This window comes from Hermetia illucens, chromosome 5 (assembly GCF_905115235.1).
Source record: "Hermetia illucens chromosome 5, iHerIll2.2.curated.20191125, whole genome shotgun sequence".
Lineage (NCBI taxonomy): Eukaryota > Metazoa > Arthropoda > Insecta > Diptera > Stratiomyidae > Hermetia > Hermetia illucens.
Genome location: NC_051853.1, coordinates 73,511,439 through 73,534,895, shown reverse-complemented (window position 1 = coordinate 73,534,895; position 23,457 = coordinate 73,511,439). Strand labels below are relative to the sequence as shown.

The 23,457-nt window shown below is 42.4% G+C and overlaps 2 protein-coding genes across 3 annotated transcripts in view; both read right to left on the bottom strand.

The window, feature by feature from the left end:
- Window positions 1-23,457, bottom strand: part of LOC119657389 (RYamide receptor-like) — a 290,267-nt gene that overhangs the window by 65,854 nt on the left and 200,956 nt on the right. The gene's annotated exons all lie outside the window — the stretch shown is intronic.
- LOC119657390 (glycine-rich cell wall structural protein) lies at window positions 5,140-6,745 on the bottom strand. Its single transcript, XM_038064276.1, has 2 exons — window positions 6,385-6,745; window positions 5,140-5,957 (listed from the first exon to the last, which is right to left on the bottom strand). The coding sequence occupies exons 1-2, from the start codon at window positions 6,659-6,661 to the stop codon at window positions 5,260-5,262; spliced, it is 975 nt and encodes a 324-aa protein (XP_037920204.1). The 5' UTR covers window positions 6,662-6,745; the 3' UTR covers window positions 5,140-5,259.

Sequence of the window (23,457 nt, the reverse complement as noted above, 5' to 3'; positions counted from 1 at the left end):
CGAGTTTGGAGTTTTTCATTGACAGTGGTGGGCGTTTTCATGTGCTTCGATCCTCAAACTGAGAATCTTGGTTTTTCATTTCATCATTTTAACCTCCCTGCGCCTTTTTCCCCAATTAGAGGGCCATTTAGCTTAAGTCCATGACTCAGTGCATAGCCAAGTGGGAAGCAGTGTGAAGGACGTAACCGGTGACAAGAATCAGAAAAAACCCTGAAGGAATCTACTGTATGGTTAAAATTTCTCAAAAATTTTACTTTAACATGGTACGTGACATTTTGCTCTGTTATATGGTATCCATAGAATACATCCCGACTTACGGTGTTTCTTGATGCGTTTCGTGGTTATTTTAACTGCATAATATTTTTGACTCAAGTGGTTAAAGCGCTGGACTGTCGTAGTGGAAGGTCGCGGTTCAAATTTCACGCCTACCCTGCCAAATGTAGGAAGCCATTCACCATCAACAACGGTCTAAGGCAAGGGGCCCTATAATGAAACTTCTACTGTTAAATCTGGCACTAGAGCAGTTACTTGCAGATACCGAAGGCACGCTGTTCTATAAGTCCTACCAAATCGTCGCATATGCCCACGATATAAACATCATGACACGGTAACGGATTCGTTTACAAATTAATGAAACCAAGATGAAAATTACACCTACTAGATAAAATATAACGATTGACGAGTACAAGTTGGAAAAAGCAGATAACTTTGCCCTTTTTGAACTTGGTCAAATAAAGCGCCGAATTCGGCTCACAAACCGAGCCTTCTACCCGGTCGTGCCGAACGAATACAAAGCTCCAAGTATGCTAAACGATAATAAAACTTGTGCTATCCTACGTCAAATCGTTGGAGAGAAGGGTTCTGGGGAGAATAATAGGACTATCATTGGATAATCAGCAACAATCATAAGTTGTACCAAATATATGACGACCAGCTCCCCAAAAGAATCAATGAGCTGCGATGAACTGGCCACATTCAACGTATGGACAACACTCGGATACGTAAAAGGGTATTCAAAGGGAAAACACAGGGACTAGGGACAGTGGTAAAACCCGGAAGCGTTGAGCAGGTGTTGTTGGAGAAGACAGCGCATCACTACTGGGAGTTTAAAATTGGAGGAATGGAGTGATGTGGTTGAATAAACGCCCGAAATGCACTGAGGCAAGGAGGTATGAGCAGAAGTTTTACATGTGAAATGAAAAATGTCAAAATATTAGGTATGAAGTTATTTACACATACGTTGCACAGCTAATACAAACTGCTGCGAAATCTTGGGCTGTAAATTAATGAAGACATGAGGAAGTACATAAATACAACGCAAGCACCAAAAGCTAGAACATCAAATGGCACTGTTCATCTGCAAACAATAAAGATAGAAAAATACAACCTTGGGTCGTTTACTTTGTCGAAATCCGCACATGGTTGTTGGTAGTTAGCTGAGTTCAAATCAATTGGAAAAACTATTCCTCTCGAAATGTTTCAGTATACGGCCAAAGCTCTTAGTGTACGAGACAAGTGATTGGCAGTCCTCATGTGGCTCTCTTCTTAGTAAGAAAAGTTTCGAATGATTAGCCTGCGTCTGTCTGAGAAAAGAATCCTCCTAAGAATTTTTGGACCTCTACAGGCAGATGATCGATTTTGTAGCTTATATAGCGACGATATTTATCAAGCAATCCAATGACCGCTTAATCCGTATGGGTGAGGATGTTCCGACTGGAAAGTCTATATACGTTAACGTAGGCCAGGATACGTAATTACTTAAGTGGGCCTGCGATCATCATGAGTGGTCGGAGACGACCTAAAGGAAAGAGCCATCTCGGAACCCAAAAAAAAAGAAAAAAGTTCTCACGATTTTTAATGAAGTTACGTCATTCTCTACGAGCCTGCGCCTTACAGATGTCAAATAAAATTTTTCACCTTGAAAACTGTCGCTCATGTCCGCTCTACACACCGCAAAGTCCCTAAGAGACCAATCAAACACTGCGACTACGAAAACACCAACGTCCAATTTTTCTCAAGATTTCAGTCTAGTCGAGGCGCGACATATGTACAACATGCAGCCGCTGACCACCGGAACGAGCCACAATCAACCAAAATAAATAGCTTCAATGGCCGATATTCCACTCAACTGTGCCCCTCCAACCCCGGTTGCGTACCGAAAGGAAGACGAGCCAACAATTGATTCCGGCGAACAAAATAGAGAAAATTTAGCAGCAAAACGAGTTAATATTGAAATTTAGCAAACATTTCAGGGGAGACGCGTTGACAAGAAGCAGGCCTCGGCCATAGTCCACACCGAGGAATTAGTTTGTCTGGGCGACTTCTGTTGAGAGTTTTCCACGAGATCTAGGAAAAACCTTGCGCTGCCCGTGAACACGGCCCTTAAAATGTCATGTGCAATGTCGCTCTTTGAAGTTTCGCAAACCAGGCCCGACCCGAAAAAAAACTGTAGTTCAACGAAACGGCTGTGCTCCTTGGCAAGAGAACCAAGAAATTGCGTGAAAAGAACTTCACGGAAGATAATGCGCATTAGAAACCCGCTCCTTTTTATTTTAATGCTGAGGCTGGCAATGGCTCTGGTTCTCCTCACTGCGACCAGACGATGGTCGAACAAAGCTAAAATAGTAGACAAAGGCCTAATTTTTCATTTTCATTTAAGCTGACGCTCTACTTCACGTCGGATGTCGTCGATGTTTAAATTTCGACCCCCTTCCTCAGTTCCGTCGCCGGTCCAGCTCACCAGCCGTTAATCGGTTAACCGGTCTCGGTCCAGCTGAACCTGGCATTCAACGCCGAAGTTCATACCGCCTAAGCAACCACAAGAACGCTCCATGCTTTGCCTAGAAACAAAAAAAGAATGAACACGATGATCCCTTCGCTATCCCGGAACATTGCATTGCAGAATCAACAACAACGTTCCAACATTAGGTAGGTATAAACAAATGAAGTGAATGACATTTTCACGTTGTTCGCTTGCATGGTGCAAATGGGGAAATTAAAATATAATTTAGAATTGTGCAAATGTTAGTAAATTCTTGGGTTGGTTAGTCTTTTATAAAATAAAAGTACTTAATTTAAAATTACAATAGTTACATGTTTACGTTGAAAGTTGAAATTGGAATGTAGGGATGGGAATGGGTAAATTGAAAGTGGTAAATTGGGGAAGGCTAAGGAGTGTCAGGACGGGACAAAACGAAGGAATATTGCATTTTAATAAATGCATTCCCCTGTCAAAGAAAATGTTGCTAGATATATTTTAGGAGTATCGAATTTGTGGAGCTCATTGTAAAAGCTGGGATGTCTGGAGTAGTTGCGCCGTTAACTATTATGTAATCTAAGAGCAAGAAGTTTACGCAGGCTCCTTCAGAGAAGGTCTAACCTGCGATTATAGTTTTACCCTCCAGCACTATTTTAAAGCCTATCTAGAGTTATAGATCCCAAGCCAGCGGATCAACGGGTGTCTCAAACATCATGCTACTACAACAAACTCAATCAAAAATATTGCGATCGATAACCGGCGCTCCAGAATGCGGGATGAACTCGACGATCTACGAGGACCAGAAAATTACAACTGTCCGAGATGAAATTGCCGAATTATCAGATAAGTATAAAATAAAACTGATAAATCAGGCGACTGACTTGCTCATTCTTAAATACATCGCATAAATCCAAGATTAATTCCAAGCAAATTTCTGGATTTTCAATTCGCTAAATAAGAACCAATCGCCGCCCGTTAAAAAATTGAAATAATGCTCTTTGGAGAAAGAGCATTGCTACGCATTGCTAAAAACTTATTGTTAGTTCTTTATGCAGAAATGATGCCATAATAAAGAGGCCTTTTTAACAGGAATATTTGTTGGAATGCTTTACTGGTTAGAAATTAGAAATTCGACTCCGACTGAATTTTTGACACCTTTTAAAGTACTCTTTGTAGGTGTCCACAGCCCCTTCCTATCCCTTCTGGTCATCCACACATTATACACATTCAAGTGGTTTTCAGAAACGGTTCAGATATTTGAATCGTAATTAACATACGCAATATGAATTTCTTGACATCACTAGGACTGCAGCCTCACTGCAACTGCACGCTGGCACGTCTTTCGTTGGCGGCAGTAAAAATAAACCTCTTCAGAATATAAACAAACTCAGAAACCGAAGCTGAATTATTTAAGTCTAGGAAGTGGGCAGATAGGTGCAGACATTGTGTTCACTTACGTATTTTCTCGGTGCATGCACCCATCCAGTACCCACACACATGTCCCAAGAGGCCCATTCGTGCCACAGAAGAAAGAAAGCCCATCTTCACTAGAAGACATCGCGGAAGTGGAGACAAAATAGAAGTAGACGAGGTCGCTGGCGCTTTTACTGACTTTATTTTGATTTTGTTTATGACATCAGTACTCCACTCGTGAGTACTTTCACTTGTAAATAGTTTTAATGCTCTGCAAGTTTCTTACCTCGTCTTTCCTCCAGTTTACTCAAAAAACGAGTAAAACCATACACAATACAATTCAAATGCGGAATTTCATCACGAAACACATTTTGAATGTGGAACTTAAAGTCGATACTCTCGTAAGAGGATCTTCACTGCAAGATGCGAATATGATTATATGGGAGCCGGCCATGATCAAATTGATGACCAGGCCAAGCAATTATTCGCCAATTAATGGTAAAATGGCAAACAAAATGAGGAACCTGCAGTTTGGGTGCTTCGTGGAGTCAAAGATTGTACAGTGGGTATTTTGTGGAAGAAAGTTGTTTTCATAGGCTTTATGAAGTAATAAAACGCTCGTGGTTTCTGATAATCTTCAGATTTTATGATTTCTGATGCTAGAGTTCAATGTAATGAATATAGGTTGGGAAAGTAATTAGGAGAAGAGGGATTACTAATTAATTCTGTAGAAATCACTAGGATTACTTCAGCCTCAAACATTCTTGATTTCAAAGGACATGCCAAGAATTTTTTCACAAATGGTGAGTTTTTAAACGATATTCCCCATTTGCCAAGTTGGGACCAAAAGCGAAAACCTCTTAATGTGGTAATCATTCATTTGTGAAGAGAAAGTTTCACCACTAAATGAAATATTTGCTGTTCAGCTAGTGCTGAAAAGCTCAACTCCTAATGGAAACAACCAGAAATTTAAATTTTGTCACCGTTGTTTTTTATTGCAAAATCGTCACAGTTTACCTAAAGCTAAGGGAAAGTTATATGTACAAAAGATGAGATATATAGGACTAGCTATGATCGACGTTATTATTTTAGTATGGTCCAGATTTTCCTGGTGGTCCGTATGATGATGATGGTCCAGTGCTTCCGTGTCCTCCAGAGATGTCACCTCCAATTCCGGATCCTCCGATAGCTCCACCACCGATGTCTCCACCGTGTCCACCTCCGATTCCTCCGCCGATTCCTCCACCGATTCCACCGCTAAGTCCACCACCGATTCCTCCACCGATTCCACCTCCGATAGCACCACCGCCGATAGCACCACCTCCGATAGCTCCACCACCAATGGCACCACCTTCCTTTTGGGTCTTGTATTTGATGAAGTATACTTCTGGTTTGCTGGGTTGAGTTGGAGCAGCAGTTGGGATAACAATGTCTGGTTGTTCTTCTGGTTTCTTAACCAAAACGTAGACAAGGGTCTTTTCTTCGTTTTGTGGTTGGACTGGGATGATTGGAGCTTGGTATTGTGGAGCAGATGGAGCCTTGATGAAGATGATCTTGTAGTGTTTCTGGGCTTGAGCGACTGGAATTGGTCGTGGAGCACGGACTTCTTCCTGATCTGGTGGTGGAACATGGACGTAGATGTGCTTCTGTACAACAGTACCACCAGCACCACCTCCAATGAAGCCACCGCCAGCACCACCACCGAAACCGCTTCCGGCGCCACCACCGAATCCACCTCCGGCACCACCACCGAATCCTGATCCAGCACCACCTCCAAATCCGGATCCTGCAATAAAGATATATTGAAAGTAGGAAGTATGCAAAAATATTCGGGATGTATCCATTGTTGGAAGTTTGAGTTAGTTTCCGCCTTAAAAATTTTGGAAAAGTGTGGCGTATTTCCCGTTAGTCATATTGTAGCTCGAAAAGATTTGAAAAGCTCCCAAATTTCGCTCAGATTATAAGAAGTATACTCTCGTGTTTCACATATTAGATTGAAATTTATGAGCTTTGTAGCGTAAGAATTGTCGCTATTTGAATCTGATTATTTTTTTCGCGGGTAATTCCGAGATATTCGAAAAAATCGGCAAAGTATTATCCTTCAAACACTATACAATATTCCTTTAAAATAGTTTTGGAAAACACGGAGATAGTCTTTGTAATATCCAACAATAGTCCCAAGGATAATAAACTTCACTAGAACGTTCACACACCTCCAAAACCGCCACCACTGCTGAATCCACCTCCGCCAATTCCTCCACCGAATCCTGAGCCGCCACCGAATCCTCCACCGATGCCTCCGGCTCCACCGTGGCCACCGCCGCCGCCGCCAATTAATCCACCAGCGCCACCACCGAATCCACCACCGATTCCACCACCGATTGCACCACCGTGTCCACCACCGACACCTCCTGGACGGTTATAAGCGTATCCGGCTTCGGGTCTGGCCGCGGCCATGGCCAAACAGGACAAAAGGACGAAAGCTCTCATCTTTTGATTGTTTTTAGCTAAAGTAGCTAACTTAGGTAAATTGTGTTGATTAAAGGAAGCTGAAGAGTTGACTGACGATCTTCACCTCCGTTACTGCAATTTATATCAAAACCGCAAAATCGGCTACATAAAACGGAAAATAATTGAATTATACGTTGGTACAGCATTGCTGCGGAGGCTTCGCCATATCCAAATTCCAGCGAGGTGTCAGGGGGGCCATATGCTCAGACCTTGCCAAAGTAAAAGCCAACCAAATCACTTCACTTTCCCGCCAAAATACGAAAAAAAACCCACGAGAAAACATCACGCGAGAATGAATGAAGAAAGCATTCTCCTTAGGCCAATGTGCAATTTTGCAGGCCTTGGAGGGGACCTCCACAAGCTTATACCATGCTCGGAATCATATGCTCATCAAGCCATCGCTAGCGCCAACTCCACGTCCAAAAGAAATGACCATCTTGGGCCCCGAAGACGTCACATCAATTGCAGTGCACTTTGAGTCATCATTGCGCAGACCCAGCTTCTTTGGCTCAGTCTTCATTTTCAATTGCACGTACACCTGATGCTGGAGCGGTCGCACGCTACATCCAGGTAAGATACGGCCACTATTCGATTGGATTATACGCGAGATGATGGATCAAGCGGTTGGTATATGATATGTTTGCGAATAGATTACAGTGATTCTGCCTAGGGTGATATCTTCAGCCGCGGTGACAAGTGCTAATTGATTACTTTTGAAATAATGAATGGCCTCTTCCAAAAATCTCTTATTCGCTGTGCGCGTTCAGTTAATCAAATATCATTATTAGTTAGTGCTCATACTTCAAAATTAAATGAAAAGTATACCCAATATAAATTGCCGTGAACTAGAGACATTGCTCTAATGCCTAGAAGAATAAATAGAAGTCCCGTTAACATAATTCCAGTATTATTCCAAAGTCATTAACGCTGCACAGGATGATGTACTTCTAATCTGATTATCATTGTTGATGATTAACAGAATCGAAACTATGAAACCGCATTCCTACTTTTGGAATGGCCCCAGGCAGGCATTTCTTGGACTACCCAATTTACTCACTTTTAATAGAAGAAAAAAATATGGTAAATCACTTTTTATCAAATGGACATGATGCCTTTCAAAGTGCTCCATTTGAGTACCCTTGAAACCACTTTAGCAAGAGGGAAACAGAGCAAGGTCAAGCCATATACATGCTTTTGTCTTTGTTATGAATATCGAAGAAATATAAACTTTCAAGGACCAATTGATCCATTTTTCATCCCTAATACGAAGCTGAACTAGAAGAGATATAATAACGCTTCTTCCACCCCAAGATAATAACAAGACGGAGATCGCTAAATGAGATAGCTGAATATGTTTGGCTGCCTTTCTTAAGAATGACTTTAATTTTGGAAATTGATAGAGTATTCAGATACAGCAAAAATTGTTTACATAGTGGATTAAGTATAATAAAAGTACAAATTAATAAGAAAGGCAATTTTAGTGAGACAGAATTGCTGGGTCCTAATAAATTTTATGAGTAGAGCAAGAGGAATATTTGATGAATTTTTTGCCGTAACTATTGGGGTCAATAGAGATCAAGTAGTCTCGAAATTCGTCATTTTGTCACTATTTCGTTAGTTCATAGCCTCCAACAGAAATAGCTTTATTCCGTGATAGCTTTGAAGAAACTGCCATTTAACACCAGTATATAAAGTTCAAGCTACTTCTTTTAGGATCTAGCACATTTGGACACCTTCCCCCACCTTAACTCTATTGTTGACTACTACTGCCGTTCTGGTTTTATGCAATGCCAAAAGTTAACTGTTTGTGATTTGTCGGCTTTCCCCGTATCAAAGGATCAAAAGCAGATAAGCAAACTTTTAACACTTTTGCCAAGGACATATTAGTGTCGAATGTGATAGTGAGCCTACACTACCCGCTAATCATATACCCTCCGCTCTAAGGTTCTGATTAAATCCCACATCTTTTACCCATATTGAAGTGTCAAATTTTCTCCATCCGTAATCATGACTGGGCTCCCTTTTTGACTTTTGTTTCATGTCTTCATGTCTGAAAGATCCTACATTTTTATGGCGTCGCTTTAAATTTATTGCCTACACATCTGCAATTATTTAACGACTGTTGTAACCTAATTTCATCAACGTCTGTCTTTATGTAGAGTACGCTCACTTTTTGTGAATTAGTTATGCTAGCTCGTGTCTACTCCCAAATTGGCGTTGCTTGGAGCAGACGGAACTGGCTATAAGTAACATACAATTATACCAAGGAAATGATTCTGGATATATACTACAATAGTGAGGCCAATGATTACCTATGGAACGTTAACCTGGGCAGATAAAATCAAATTCGGATATCATTGGGGCAATGAAGATATGCTCAACGGCATCCCTGGAGGTTCTTCTGGGATTAACTCCTCTTCCTCTTCACATACAGATGCAGGCAAGGAGGACAATGTTCAGAATGCCCAGGGGTATTAGCGAGGTGGAGTAATACCTAAGTCGAAAGATGATTGTCATCCTTTCTAGCCCGAATTACTGATAACAAGGGATATCGCGACAATCAAGTTTTATTTCGATAACAAACTTGAATTACCAAGGAGGTACGGGCCAACTGAGAAAGCGTGACACAGATCTGCGGCTTAAGCAAGAAACTGTCCCTAACGACAGAGAAATGGACGCAGGTATCATCGGCTCAAGAAAAATTAAATTTTAACCAATGAGCAAGCACAACACTATATGTCTGAAGAAACAATGGACGCCATGGATACGCGTACCTCCTTTAACCGCCAAACGAGCAAGGTGTCGTCAGCGATCTTTAAGAGGTCGCTCAGGATACGAAAAGTGATATCTCCGAGGTGCTTGGGCAAATATAATAGTTCTGACTCTTTAGCTACTAGGTAGTAGCCTTCAGAAAGTTTCTAGGTGGAGAACTAACCGTGAGCGGCCGGTACATGTCGGAATACACTGACAGTGCTCGATACCGTGGGCTGCTGTTTTTCAACATCAATGATGTGATGTGAACCCGCCCTTTCGGGACCTGGGTTGGACAGAGTGAAGTTACCTACATTGCTAGATCGCGTCGCCCCGATTGATTGCAGATCTCTCGGTGAATTATGAGATCACCTAAGCCTAGGTCAGGCCTCAAGAAACTGCAATAATGGCTCCGCCTCCGATGGTACACACGTTCTCTACTTTAGTTAATTAAAATTTAATTAAAAATGATAAAATTGAAAAAAAATATTATGGAAGGGGGAAGAGTTGGCTGCATTTGGACGCAAATGTATTACACACAGCAGCGCCCAGCAAAGGAGGCAGGAAGGGATGAAACAGCAGATGGGACACGCCGTCATTGAGCGAACTGGGGGAAAAGCGGAAAGAAAAAGACCCGTCCGAAGAAGACGTCGTTCTGGTAGTCTTTAGTGAAGGTAGATAAGAATAAAACCTTCAAACCGTCTGTCCCAAGCCCATAGGAATACGAATGCTGGAACACCAAAGGAAAAGGCCAAGGGACAAAGGGGGATCAGACCGTTAGATATATGCGTAAGCTGCCAGCGAGACCTGCTTTAAGATCAAGCCTAAAGATAGTGGAGTAGAAGTGTTTTCCATACGGAACGCGAATCAATCAACCGCCCATCTAACAGGATGGCAGTATGCCGCAAACCAGATAGGTCACGAATCTAAGATTTACAACGAAAAGGAGAATTGCGTTCTCTGCAAGGATCGTGGCGCGCCTGGGGAAACTATTGCACACAAGGCGGGTTCGTGGTGGTGTTCAATCTTCAAGGCGGGACTGGAAAGGGCTAGGTCGCCGTTAACATGATCCACATTATACAAACTAGCATGTTCCGGGATACAACCTTTCACAAATTGCTGGCGTAGTTAACCGTAGAGGCTTCGTGGCATCTCGGCTTATTCGATACTGTTGCGTTCTGGGTTCGTGACGGCACCGACTTTGTGTTCTTGCCCTGGCTTTGCCCGGATTTGGTATTCAATGATAACATTTCCAACGTCTATCTAACACCAAACGGCACGATCCTGGACTTTTGACGAATGCTTTATGCCTACAGGACGCTGTCTTGGGCATGCGGGGTGAATCCTGGTGACTTCAATGCCAGGGCGCTTGAGAGGAACCAATCTCCCCTAGACTCCAGACGGAAGCCAATTCCGGAACTGACGGCAAAAACGAATCTTGTAGTTTCAAACACCGTATCCACGTCACCACTTCGGCAGCTAGGTAGGAAAGCGTGTTTCCCCAATGTAAAATTTTGTCTGAATTACTGGAGCCGTCGCTCTAGGGATGGCGAGTTTTAGCAGACTTCTCTTTAATTCAGATATGAACATGCATGTACCACAATGACAAAAATACGCAGGGCAATAAACAAAAGCAGTGCTTGCTGTTGACCGGAGCTAGTGATCGAGGTGCATAAGGACCCATTGGAACCCAGTTATAAATTGACTCAATGACTCAGAAAATGTAGCTCTACGGAAACACTGCTTGCTTAAACTTATGAACTGAATTGTTCGGGCATTATTCACCACACATCTGAACGGATCAATGATAAAAGCGTGGAAGTCGCCAAAGGCTGTCTGCTTTTCATCACCACAGAGTTTGAACAGACAGTCCTGTCTATGTAAAATAAGAAGACGCTAGGATCCGATGGTATATAAACTGGTATTATATTAACGGCCATATCTGCAGCTCGACGCATTCATTCCTTGTCTGGAGGAGGTGTGCTCGAATAATTCTTCAGATTAAGTAACTTGCTGAAGTGATATGTGCCACCGGAGACTTATTTCCAAAGCAGTTCGGTTTTAGAGCAGGGACATCCGCACTGGATGTGCACTGTGCACGCATACGCCGACATGCCAGAAGAGTCACGCGGATCAGTTATGCAGATGATGTTGCTGCAATTGTTGCCGGACGCACTGTTGGACAGGCACAAAGCAGGCGTGGCATATTGATTCGACAGGCAAGCGAATGGATGGTGTCAACCTCAAGCAAAAACTCAAATTAGTCTGCTTCCTCAAAATTCAATATCGATGGGCGAGTTGATTATTGAGTCAAACCGAAGATCCGAAGACCGATTCGAAGATCGGGCTTTTCCAATAAATTAAGGCAATACCGAACAAGGTTGCAGCTGGACTTTCTGCCTTAAGGGGGTATTGCGATTCATTCAGTAGTTTTTTTTTATTCATTAAAGGCAATCAGTTTAAAGAGAAACAGAAGAGTTTCGAGACGATGTCAACTCTTCAGAGCAAAATTGGAAACATGATATTCATCCTACAAATGAATACTATATTATATACACCGGAGTGTAATTGCTCACCAATTACTAGCATTTGACTCCGGGCTTTATCTGGGTTCGATATTTACGAATATCGTTTGTTAGCGTTTACTTAACGCCGAATGAGATGATGCCGAAATTTCGAATCCTGGTAGGCGGCGACTTTAATGCAAGGGCCCTTGAATGTAACGTGCCTCAATCAGGCTCCAGAGAGAAAAGAACCTTAGAAATGGCGGTGAAAACCGGGCTCGTAATTTTAAAAACAGGACCCCCCCCCCCCCCCCCCCCACGCCCAGGCTGTGAAGGAAGCATTCCTGACACAACTTTTGTGCCCGAATTTCTGGCACCGCCGATGGACGGGTGGCGAGTCCTAAAAGAATTCTCAGCAAGCGATCATGAGTACATCGCGTTCGAAGTGGTTGACGCTACTTGCCGGTGTGTATTTGTCGAAGCTGTTGTAACAGGTAGAGTCGCGCTGGAGGGCGCTTCGGGAGAGTGGTAGCGACAATAATAATGACAGCTTGTGAGGTTTCCATGAAATTGCCGGCCCGTAGATCGGCAGGGAGTGTGATAAGAAGGCAGGAGTATTATAAGTTCCGTTGTTTGGCACAATGTTTACACTCCCGCGAGACTTGTCTGTAAACTTGTCACCCGAAAAATTGGGGCTCATCGGAAACCCTGCATACTAAATACCAAGCAGATGGGCGTTCATTATTCCCCAAACCCCCTTAAGGGTTGATCTGAATAGCGTGGAAAGCGTCGAGAATTGCCTTCTTTTCACAATAAGAGAGCTCGGAGAGGCAGTTCTAACCATGAAAAACAAAAAAGTGTCAGGTTCTGATGGTATCCCAGCGGATGATATCCCAGGTATTCTGCCAACGGTTTAACTTGCTGCTCGGGGCATTCAACGCTTACCCGAAGGAGACCATTTTTTCCTTGTGGCTGAAAGGAGTTGAGACCCGAGATAGTCAGCAAATAAAAAGGAGACCTTAAGCTGCCATCTGCATACCGATCGCTGTGTATGCTTGATACGGCCCAGAAAGTGTTCGAAAAGCTTATACCGGGGAGTTATCCTCACGGCAGTTCGGGTTCAGAGCTCGAAGATACATGGTGGATACTATTATGGAGGTCGTGAATGTGGTTCTTCGAGCCGAAGCACATAGCCGCCGAATTCGACAGGTGGTGTTCCTCGTAACGCTTTACGTCAGAAATGCCTTTTATTCCGCAAGATGAAAAGACATTCTAGGCACTCTCTTGCGGATATTGAGGGATTATCTGAGTAACTGGCCCCTGCCCTATGAGGGGTTAGAGGTTCAGAGTAGGATGGAGATCACGTTGGGGGTAGCGCAGAGATCCATCCTAGGGTCGGACCTCTAGTAAGCTTCCTATGATAGTCTGCTTAGACTCGACACGCCAGAAGAGTCGCATCTGGTCGTTTATACAAATGATGTTGCGGCGCTTGTTACAGGATGCACTGTCGAACAGGGTCAAAGCAGACTTGGCATATTAATGCCATGAGAAAGCGGAAGGATAATTGCTCATGGCTTTAATCTTGAACTGAAAAAAACCGAAGTGTTCATCCTGAAGAATTCCGACCCTGCGTGTTTACACAAAACCTTAAAAAGCCCTGCTGATAATGAATTTTTCAAAGTCTAATCATTTCTTTAAAAATGAGAATGAAAGTTTACTCATAGTAGCATGGTTTCTAAGGGTTTGATAAATCTTACAAGATATTGCGGCTGATAAAACGTTGCCAAGAAATATGTATTCCATACATTACGTTAAGCTTCCCTCCGAACAACAACTCCTAGAATTTCTTTGCAAGAAAATTACTTTATAACGAAAAATTTCAAGTACGTATGTATGTCCTGTCTAAAAAATCAACCCCTGAGGCTTATTTTTACACTTTTATGTGAATGCAGTGAATCACACACCCCTCGTTAGGAAACTGGGAGCTTCTCAGTCTCCTATTCTACATACATATGTCCAGTACAGTATAGCCGGGCAATATTTCCTAGATTTGAAACGTTCATGCTGCTTTCTGCTAAACGATTTACCTGACTTGTAATTAACGCTAATTAATCTGGAAATATTCATGCTACTGCACTTTTTCCATACGACTTCACGGATTAAGAACGAAGCTTTGCGTATTTTTATCTATCATTAACTACCTAAAACTGCCTCCACTTAAAATTCATATTGCATCTTTTCAAGACACTGAGTTGTGTACATTGGCATCTAGACCTCATATGAAAATTATGAGGAAATGCATTCAAAGTAGAATTCACAAGCACCAGGCGAAGGTGCATACAGATGCATCTCTACCGTTTAATGATTTCCCCCTAGACTTTGGGAAACCTGCAGTCGGCGCACCGGTTCATCTTTACTTTCGTTATCATTGCAAGTCGCGTAATTTCCTTGGAGGCGAATCTTGTGAACCCCGCAAGCACAAACAGAGTGTAATTAACAATAGTTGCAAAGTTGTCTTAGAGGTTTGTGAGAATTTCCTATTTCTTCTCATATCGTACCGAATGGAGGCATTGCGATGCTACTGCCACGATGGTGGCTCGAGGAAAAAGGTAAATATTTTATGGCAATGCTGGATTACCGTCTGCTGCTGTATTATTCGAATGTACAGGTAATTGCGGAGGTAAGTGGATATGGCATTCCAATCATCGATTAAGATGTAAGCTACAAATAATATCTAATAAGAACCTGCAAAATGAAAGGTAACATGGACCCCAAGACCACTTCGACAATGTTTTCCGATGGCCCTCTTAGTAACAGTAAACTTTTCATGCCTTTCGAAAAATTATCTATTATGGCTGCGTTGATACCTACTTGCATTGGTTCACGGAAACATCCTTAGTCGCTTTTAGCATGAAAATTAAATTTTCGTTTTCATGCAGCCTTAATTGGGTATGAAAACACAGCTGAGATGATAAGTTCACTTGACCTATCATCTTAGTAATTCCGAAGTTACGTTTCCAGAAGATATGCCAGCTACTGCGTTTGATGAAAATAGTGTGCAAATATAATTAGCTTAATTTCCTTCTCTGGGGCAACATTCACTTAACAGATACATACATCATCAGAGTATCTATTACATTTTTATTCGCCATATCTTGTCAGGATTTAATAATCCAACTGTTTACTGCAGATGGTGGTTTGCCGAAAAGCAATCTTTGAACACTACGTAAATAAACTCTTTGAAATTATTTACTGAATAAGGTGAATAATAACTCAACCCAACTCACAACTAACTCAACTTCCCAGCTGTTTTCTGGCTATAGCACGGTTCACTTTTAAGGTCTTGTGTAAAACAAACCATATTAAAGTCGGTCCGTTCTGTGTCTGTCAGTCTGTTTTTTTTACAGAGGTGTAAATCTGCAAAAGGCGTTGGCCTGGACACATAACCATCCTTAACTGACTCCCCCTGTCCCGTGGGACCACCATTTGGTATTATATCACGGGGCCGTGTTAACTTACTTTCTCTCCAAGTTTCTTCTTTCCATTGAAAGAATACCTGTGCTGGTTCCTTCGGGACCCCACTGACAATCAAGTCAGTTGTCCTATTTAAACCTGTGAAGGTACCGGCCCATGAGAAACCGTGTAAGATTATAATTGATCTTCCCAAGCTTTCTCACCAGCCACTCTCCGATGGTAGATTTCAATCTGTGGGTACAGTGACCCTTTCTACAAATATTCTATATCTGTGCGATATCTCGTCCGCCAAAAAGTCAACTAGCAACATTCCTGAAATGACGAAAACTACATAATTTGAGACGCTCCTGAAGGCCGAAATACCCTTAGGGCTGTTCTCCTATAGACTTCATTTAGTTTATGTGCGTTTCATAAACCATGTAGCACTGTCCCCCAAACTGGGAAGGCAAACAACAAGATTCATCATTCTGGCCACAAGCTGCCTATGCGTAAAGCTCTTACATTCCGGTTCATTCTTGTTAGAACCATACTTGTGGTGAATACCTTTCAGCAAGAATACGCTATTGCTTAAAATTAAGCTTTGCATCTATCGTCATCCCAAATATTTGTTGGCCGGTTTGGAAGTGTTCATATGACTCCAACTTCTAGTGCGATGAGGACCGCTCCCGACTTTTCCTCCGAAAGTGCTAACTTAGTACCACCAAACCACGCCTTATTAGCACTGATTGCTTCGCATCGATAGAACTCAGCATCTCGAATTGCCATGCAGCCACAACCATTGTAGGTCGTCGGCGTAATCCACCACTGTGGCATCCTTCGGAACCGGAAGATTGGCACAGAACTCTGTACTTCTTGGATTTCCCATCGGTGCCCCACCTGAGCCTCCATTCTCGCACGTATCTATCGACAACAGATAGGTGAAAATGCCATCGCCAAGGACTCCTATAGAAGGCTCCAATTCGCCGGATTCCAACATGTTCCCCCTAGCGCCTATAAGACATATGCTTCTTTTGGAGAATGGCTTATTTGGAGGTCTACCAGCCTTAGGTAGCAGTACCAACTTCTGCCGCTTCCATGATGCAGGAAATATCGTCTTGGACATCCACGCTTTGTAAAACTCATCAAACATGTTCGGTCTATAGTTCACGTCAAATTTAAAGGCTCAATTCGGTATTCAATCCAGACCAGGGGATTTATCGTCGCCTATTCTATTGTAGATCTCCACCAGTTCGCCTTTGGTCACTGCCGGAATTACCGTCACATTCACAGATTTTTGAACGGTGTAAGCGCCCCTTTCTTGCTGAGGGAATAATCCCTGAACGGTTTTCAACAACGCACTGTGTGAAGATGAACAGCTTGAGAGTCATCCCATCGCCCTCACTCTCCACGAGTTTAAAACTGCCTCTCAGTAGAGTTCCTCAAAGCATTCCCCCTTGCTACACTGGATGGACAGCTTGAGGTGTTTACGGGCTTCTGCGCTTTGCCCCTTGCATCAACAAAAAAGTTGTCCAGCATATCTTTAATCTGAGACAATGTGAGGCTGGGTGGGGCATAGCAGCTTATTTTCGTCCACAGAAAGTCACGGGCTGACTCATAGGGCATAGCCATTGCACTGGTTAGTGAAGGGAAGATGTCGCAGAACACAATCATTTCAAAAGTGTACAATGCAGCACAAAAGAACTTGAACCAGGATACAAATCTTTCGATGGTCCTGTTAAAGGCGTTAATGGTCGACTCTTCATTCACGGTAACAAGTAGATGAAAAGGTGGAAAGAACACTTCGCTACGGTTTTTAACCGTATTACATCCGGCGAAATTCTGCCTCTGAAATGGCGAGTCAACGTAACATGCAGATACGGACTATTCCCCAAACGGAAGATTCACAATTTCATTCGTCATCAACGCACTCAAACGGAGGAAAGCCGCTAGGTCCGACGGTCTTTCGCAGAATGATTTATCGCTGCAGTTTTTATAGATCTGCAACTTCACTCGTGCGGAAATTCAAGGCATCCGAGGCTTTCCCCAGAGAGTGGAAGAAGGAGACGAAAGTAAAAATTTCAAGGAAGGGCACCCGTTTTGAGTATGACAGTTGGAGGGGTATCGGGGTGCTCACTGCCATTGCAAAGATAATAGCTAAAATGATTCTATAATATATCAAAGAACATTTCGAAAACTTGATCAACAGAGAGCAGGATGGCTTTCATTCCAGATCCTCGTGCATGGACCACATCAACAACCTATGGATCACTTTGAAACAATGCGTAAAGTTCTTGAATTCAACTGCTCTTCATTGATTTCGAGAAAGCCTTCGACAGCGTGACGGACGGACATTCCAGAGAAACCAATCGCTATTATCAGAGCAACGTAATATAGCGCAAAATGCCACGTACTGCACCGGTATAGAAATTGAGATGAATTTGAAGCTCAAAGCCGAGTCCGCTAAGGCTGCATCTTGTCACCGATATTATTTCTTCTTGTTATCGGCGATGGTCTTTATGCTACCTTCTCCGGAAGATGTGGGGGAGTTCAATTAGCGTATTTCTTCCTAAAGCTTCGAGAGCGATTATTGAGAGTCTTCAGGAGCAAGATGGAGGGCAAGGGTAGATTCCGCTGATCAGGATGAATGGCCGATCCCTGGAAGTGATCAAATGCCAAAGTTGCTACATCAACCATAGATTTGGCAATAAATCAAAATGTATATCATAGGGATTCCTATACAATGCGTCAGAATAACAACATGACTCATCTACAGAGGGCGGAGATATTAGGAGCAAACTGGAACAAGTAACAGTGGTGGACGACTATCTCTTATTTTCAGCAAAAACCTCGAAGAGAATCATTTTACCAGCTTGTGGAAAGAGGCTATGTCAGCGATTGGCTGTCCGCCCACTTTGGCCAACACATAGTGAAAGAGCAACACGGTTTCGTTAAACGTAGGTCCACTGCCTCCAACCTGCTTGACTTTACCAACTTTGTCGCCAAACGTCTAAATTCACGGCAAGAAGAGCATACCATTTACACTGACTTCACGAAAGCCTTCGACACTGTAATTTACAAGATACTTCTATCAAAACTCTCGTCCCTAAACGTTCCTATACTAAAGGCTTGCCTCTTACCTTTCCAACCAATCCTGCCGCGTCTCTTTTGACGGCTGTACTTCCCGCTCCTTCTCCCTCACTTCTGGCGTCCCACAGGGGTCTATTCTGGGTCCTTTGCTATTTTTATTTTTTATTAACGACCTTCCTCCCCTCCTTACTTGTCCCTGTTTGATTTATGCAGACGACCTTAAGCTGTTTTCCGCTATATCGTCGCCTATGGACTGTGTTTCCCTTCAGTCTAACCTGGACACTCTGGTTCGTTGGTGCTCGACTAATGATTTAGCGCTAAACGTCAGAAAGTGTCACTCTATGTGCTACTCCTTAAAATCCTCACCCACTTCTTTCTCCTACTCGCTTAACGGGCATTCCTTATCCTGCTTAAATTCCACTCAAGACCTTGGAGTCACTTTCGACCATAAGCTCCGCTTTGACACCCATGGCCCCGATGTCATCAATCGAGCAGCAAAATTGTCAGGAATTATTCTTCGCTCCTCCTCTGATTTTGACTCCATCCAACCCTCCTTAGCTCTCTTCAATTCCCTCGTGAAGAATACCCTCGAGTATTGCTCCGTGATCTGGTCACCCTCCCGTAACTGTGATTATCGTGCCCTTGAAAATGGGCAACGTAAATTCACCCGTTCCCTATTCTTTAAGAAAAGCTTTCCTCGTGTGAATTACCCCTCGCGCCTCCGCTTTCTGAACCTTCCTTTCCTACAACAACGTAGGTCCTCTCTGGATCTATGCACATTCTTTAAACTTTCCTGATGGACTGCTCCGTTGCTGACGGGCTCACCTGCCGTTCTGCGTCTTATAACACACGTAGCGCAGACATTTTCAACGTGCCCTTCGCAGAGCTCGAAGTCTACTTTCATTCCCCGATTCCCAGGCTTTGCCGAAATTATAATGCAAAACAGCTTTGTCTTTTTAACTTCCCTACTTTAAGTAGTTTTAAACGTAGGATAAGTTTTTTGCTTTCTCCTACTCATGAGGACAATAATTAATTGGAATTTTCTCCGTTTGTTGTCCGTTAATTAAATAAATAAATAAATAAATAAATGACTCATCTACAGAGGGCGGAGATATCAGGAGCAGACTGGAGCAAGAAACAGTGGTGGACGACCTCGACAAAGTGGTCATTGACGCATATGAGGCCAGCTGTCCTGCAAAAATACTTAAGTCATCGTGAGATGTATCGTGAAGGAAAGGAACCTAGTCAGAATGAGAACAGAGGTTCGAAAACTCGTCAAACGGTATGTACTGTACTACTTATGTGGAGTGTGGTTGCAGACGAATTTCTGGACTCCGGGACAAGTAGAGAGTTACGCCGACGATATTGTTTCAACCTACAGGGGCTAATAATAAGTGGGTACCGTCTTTGATAGAATCCAAATTGGGACTAAGGGTTATTAGTGGTGCAGGAAGGCGGAATTGTGCATAAATCCAGCCAAAACCGCAGTAGTACTAGTCACTAGGAAACGGAAGGTTCATTACCTGAGAGCCATAAGGAGCCATGGTATGGAGGTGAAACGAGAAATATTTGCGAATTACAATCGACCAAAAATCATTTTGGAAGACATAGGTCAGAAATAATTGTCGAAAGCTAGAAGGAACGGCCCATAGCAGAAAAAAATTGGGCTGTGCCGTGAAGATGCTACTTTGGGTATACAATTCAATAGTAAGTCTAATGGTTACCTATGGGGCGGTAATCTGAGCAGAAAGAATGAAACTCAGCACAACAGCCAGGGAGTTACACAAACTCCAAAGACTGCCTTGCGTGTGTATCAATAGGGCAATGAGAAGATGCCTAACGGCATCCCCGCAAGTCTTTCTTGGATTAACTCCTCTCCATCTGCACATACAGATGAAGACACGGAAGGGGACCTTCAGAATGGCCGAGGGTTTCAGTGAAGCGAAGAGCTGTTTCAATCGAAGGAAGACTGATACCCTGAATCAATTATACCACGTGATAATATATAATTGGAGTAACAGAGCAAACTGGGAGTGTGTAGGTGTGACGTGCGGTTTAAACGGACGCCGAGGTCATTAGTTCAATGAAAATGCATTTTGAACCAATGAGTAAGCACACCAGCATATTCCAGGCGGAAATATATACCATAGACAATTGCGGACTCTCTCTCAGTCAAGCGGCGATCAAGACACTTAGGTTCTACCAGGTGAACTCTAAACTGGTATTAGAATGCCTTGACAGACTGAATACGCTCCTAGTCCTTAGCTCACCAAAAAGAACCTCCAGACTATAGGTGGTCACTCTGCCGACTAAACAATCACCTGGGGAAGCTAGGGATATCTACGGACAGTATCCCACACTTGTGCAAAGTAAGTCGAGTCACCTGGGAGAATACCTGATACCAGGCGCCAAATTGAAATACTTGGAAGGAGGAAATATATTGAAATCCCTGACGGTTCTTAGCTTGCTAGACTATAATCAAATAGGTACACTGTGTATATCTCTTAGTAATAGGAGTCCTTTAAGGAAGCGAACTTAATAATCTCAATAGAATAATATACGACAAAATCAAATAATATTGGTTCCAATGTTCGCAGCAAGCTGCAGAGCTCCAATTACTGAAACATCTTTTGTGAGAATCATTTAACAATACCTGTTCTTCCCAGAGCATTTAGTTAATCTCGCCATGTCACCCAAAATAATGTATTTTATTATTTTGATAAATTATCATAAATTATTAAAAGAGCGATAAAGTTTCCAGGTCTCTTCCTCATTATTCTGCCACAATCATTTTTATGAAACCTTCCTCTCAAAATTTACATTTTGACAAGTTAATTATCCATTATATGAATACAATAAATTGCTTAGAGCATTCCGTTTTATGGTTTATGTAAAACTTTTCACATTTTCCGGCATCCTCGCACATCATGTATATTTCTTCGTTGAAGCGTCGTAGAAGGTGTCATGAAGATGAGCCCAAAACACCTATGTCGTCTATGAAATCTCGAGGGCTTTTGAACAAGTTACCTTAGTACGCTCTTTAGGAGTTCATGATGTTGTCTTCGAGTTAAGTAGAGCGTCTTATGCGGGGCCACGTACAAAGAGCTGGATTTTAATTGCTCAACTCTAACCAACAAATTATTATTTGTGATAGAAGATGGAATAATCGCAACGGGGTTACAGTGACTGTGTTTATGTGCGGAGGTGCCTTTTAGGTGTCTGCCTAGATTGGTGCATGCTAAGGGTTTCATAAACGCATGTACATAGAATCCTTGGAATGGAAAGCTGTATTGGAACGTGAATTTTGCATGGAAAATGGAGTCGGTAAACGTGTTCATGAATAATGGCGGTAAGTGCAACCTTCGAGTCGACCAGCTCCAGCTATTTCCTTTTCAAATCAGTGTATTTATCCATACATATTGTACAATCCTTTTCTTTCATTTCTCACCGATATCATAAATTTGCCTCAATAGTAAAAGTGCATCTGTTTCAATGGTTCTATTCACAGGATACAATAATTCCACAATGCATTTGAAATACTCACAACTACTCCCAAGTTCAATTTAGTGAAATTCGTATCTGCGACCTGGAAAATGCACTTCTGTCTACTTTCTTTGATCGCTTTCTGCTAATTCGATCACATACTTATCCATCGAGATAGAAGAAGAAAGGTCGAAGCTTCAACATGCATAAAAATCTGCACAGAGACAGCAAATTATCCAATTACGTAATTCCTGTTCCTCTTCATATTTTTCCCTGTGAACTTCAGTACTAATGATGCCGGCTGTCAATAAAACATGAATTAAGATAACTCAGAAGGGAATACGTAATAATATGATGTTATTTTGCATGTATCTGCATTCTTCATAAGTACCAACCATGTATCTGCTTATTTACGTAGATACCTATGTACGAGTATGCAATCGGCCTATTGTGTCCATGCCTCCTCGAAAAAATTCATTTAAATCGCATTGTAGTGCTTGATCACCATTTCCTCAAAAGCCGGGCCAGATGATTACAGTGTTAATGTTACCATGATAAAAGCGTATAAATTCGTAGGTATACTTTGAATTTCTATGCATTTTGAGCCTCAATAGAGACGATATCATAGTAATTTCCTTTCATTGCCTGCGGACCATAAACTGTCAAGAGTTACGCCAGCGAAAATGGCGCACTTAAGAGTGGCGGCCTTCTTGGTATCTCAAACACTTCGTCCAATAAAAGTCTACATGCAGACATAGGTATGTACGTACAAAGGTATTACTTAACATGGTCGAACAACGATCATGCAAATTATGTGAATTTTATAGGTTCATTATTGGCCATTTGAAAATTCATAACACAACGCCCAGCGCACATCCCTAAGGCTGAAAAGATGTGATGACATAATATTACAATCTATTAGTATCAGAATTGTTTCCAGCTTATCATCGCATTAAAGTCGACCTTGGGCATTGAGGATGTAATACGCGAAACAGATGCTACTTCACAAGTGAAGTTTCCCTTTCGCAGATACTCTTAGTAGGTTCTAAGAAACAGATCGCAATCACTTTCACTTTCACATTGTATCAATTACTGTAGATGGGAATGGGAGGAAATCCCACTTTATTCATCGCATGGTTTCAAAATTCCTGCTTTTGAGCGGAAACAATGAGGAGGCATTTTCATAATTTCTTCTTCATCTTGGACAAAGATAAACGAAATGAAGTTGAAGATCTTGTAGCTTCAGCATGTATAGTATGCGCCCCATACCACATAATTGAACTGGGATTCAAGCCCATGGATCGATTTACAGTGTCCCAACGTTGCGTCTTTATGGAAATTAACGAGACACTTTTCAGATACAACATTCTTGGAAAGTATAGACACCTGACTTCGCATTAATCTCTGGGAAGGTTTAGTATTCACGTCGCGCGAAAGCCTTAGTTTCGCACGATTTGTAAAGCAGCTGAAATAGCATTCAACGCGGAATGAATTTAA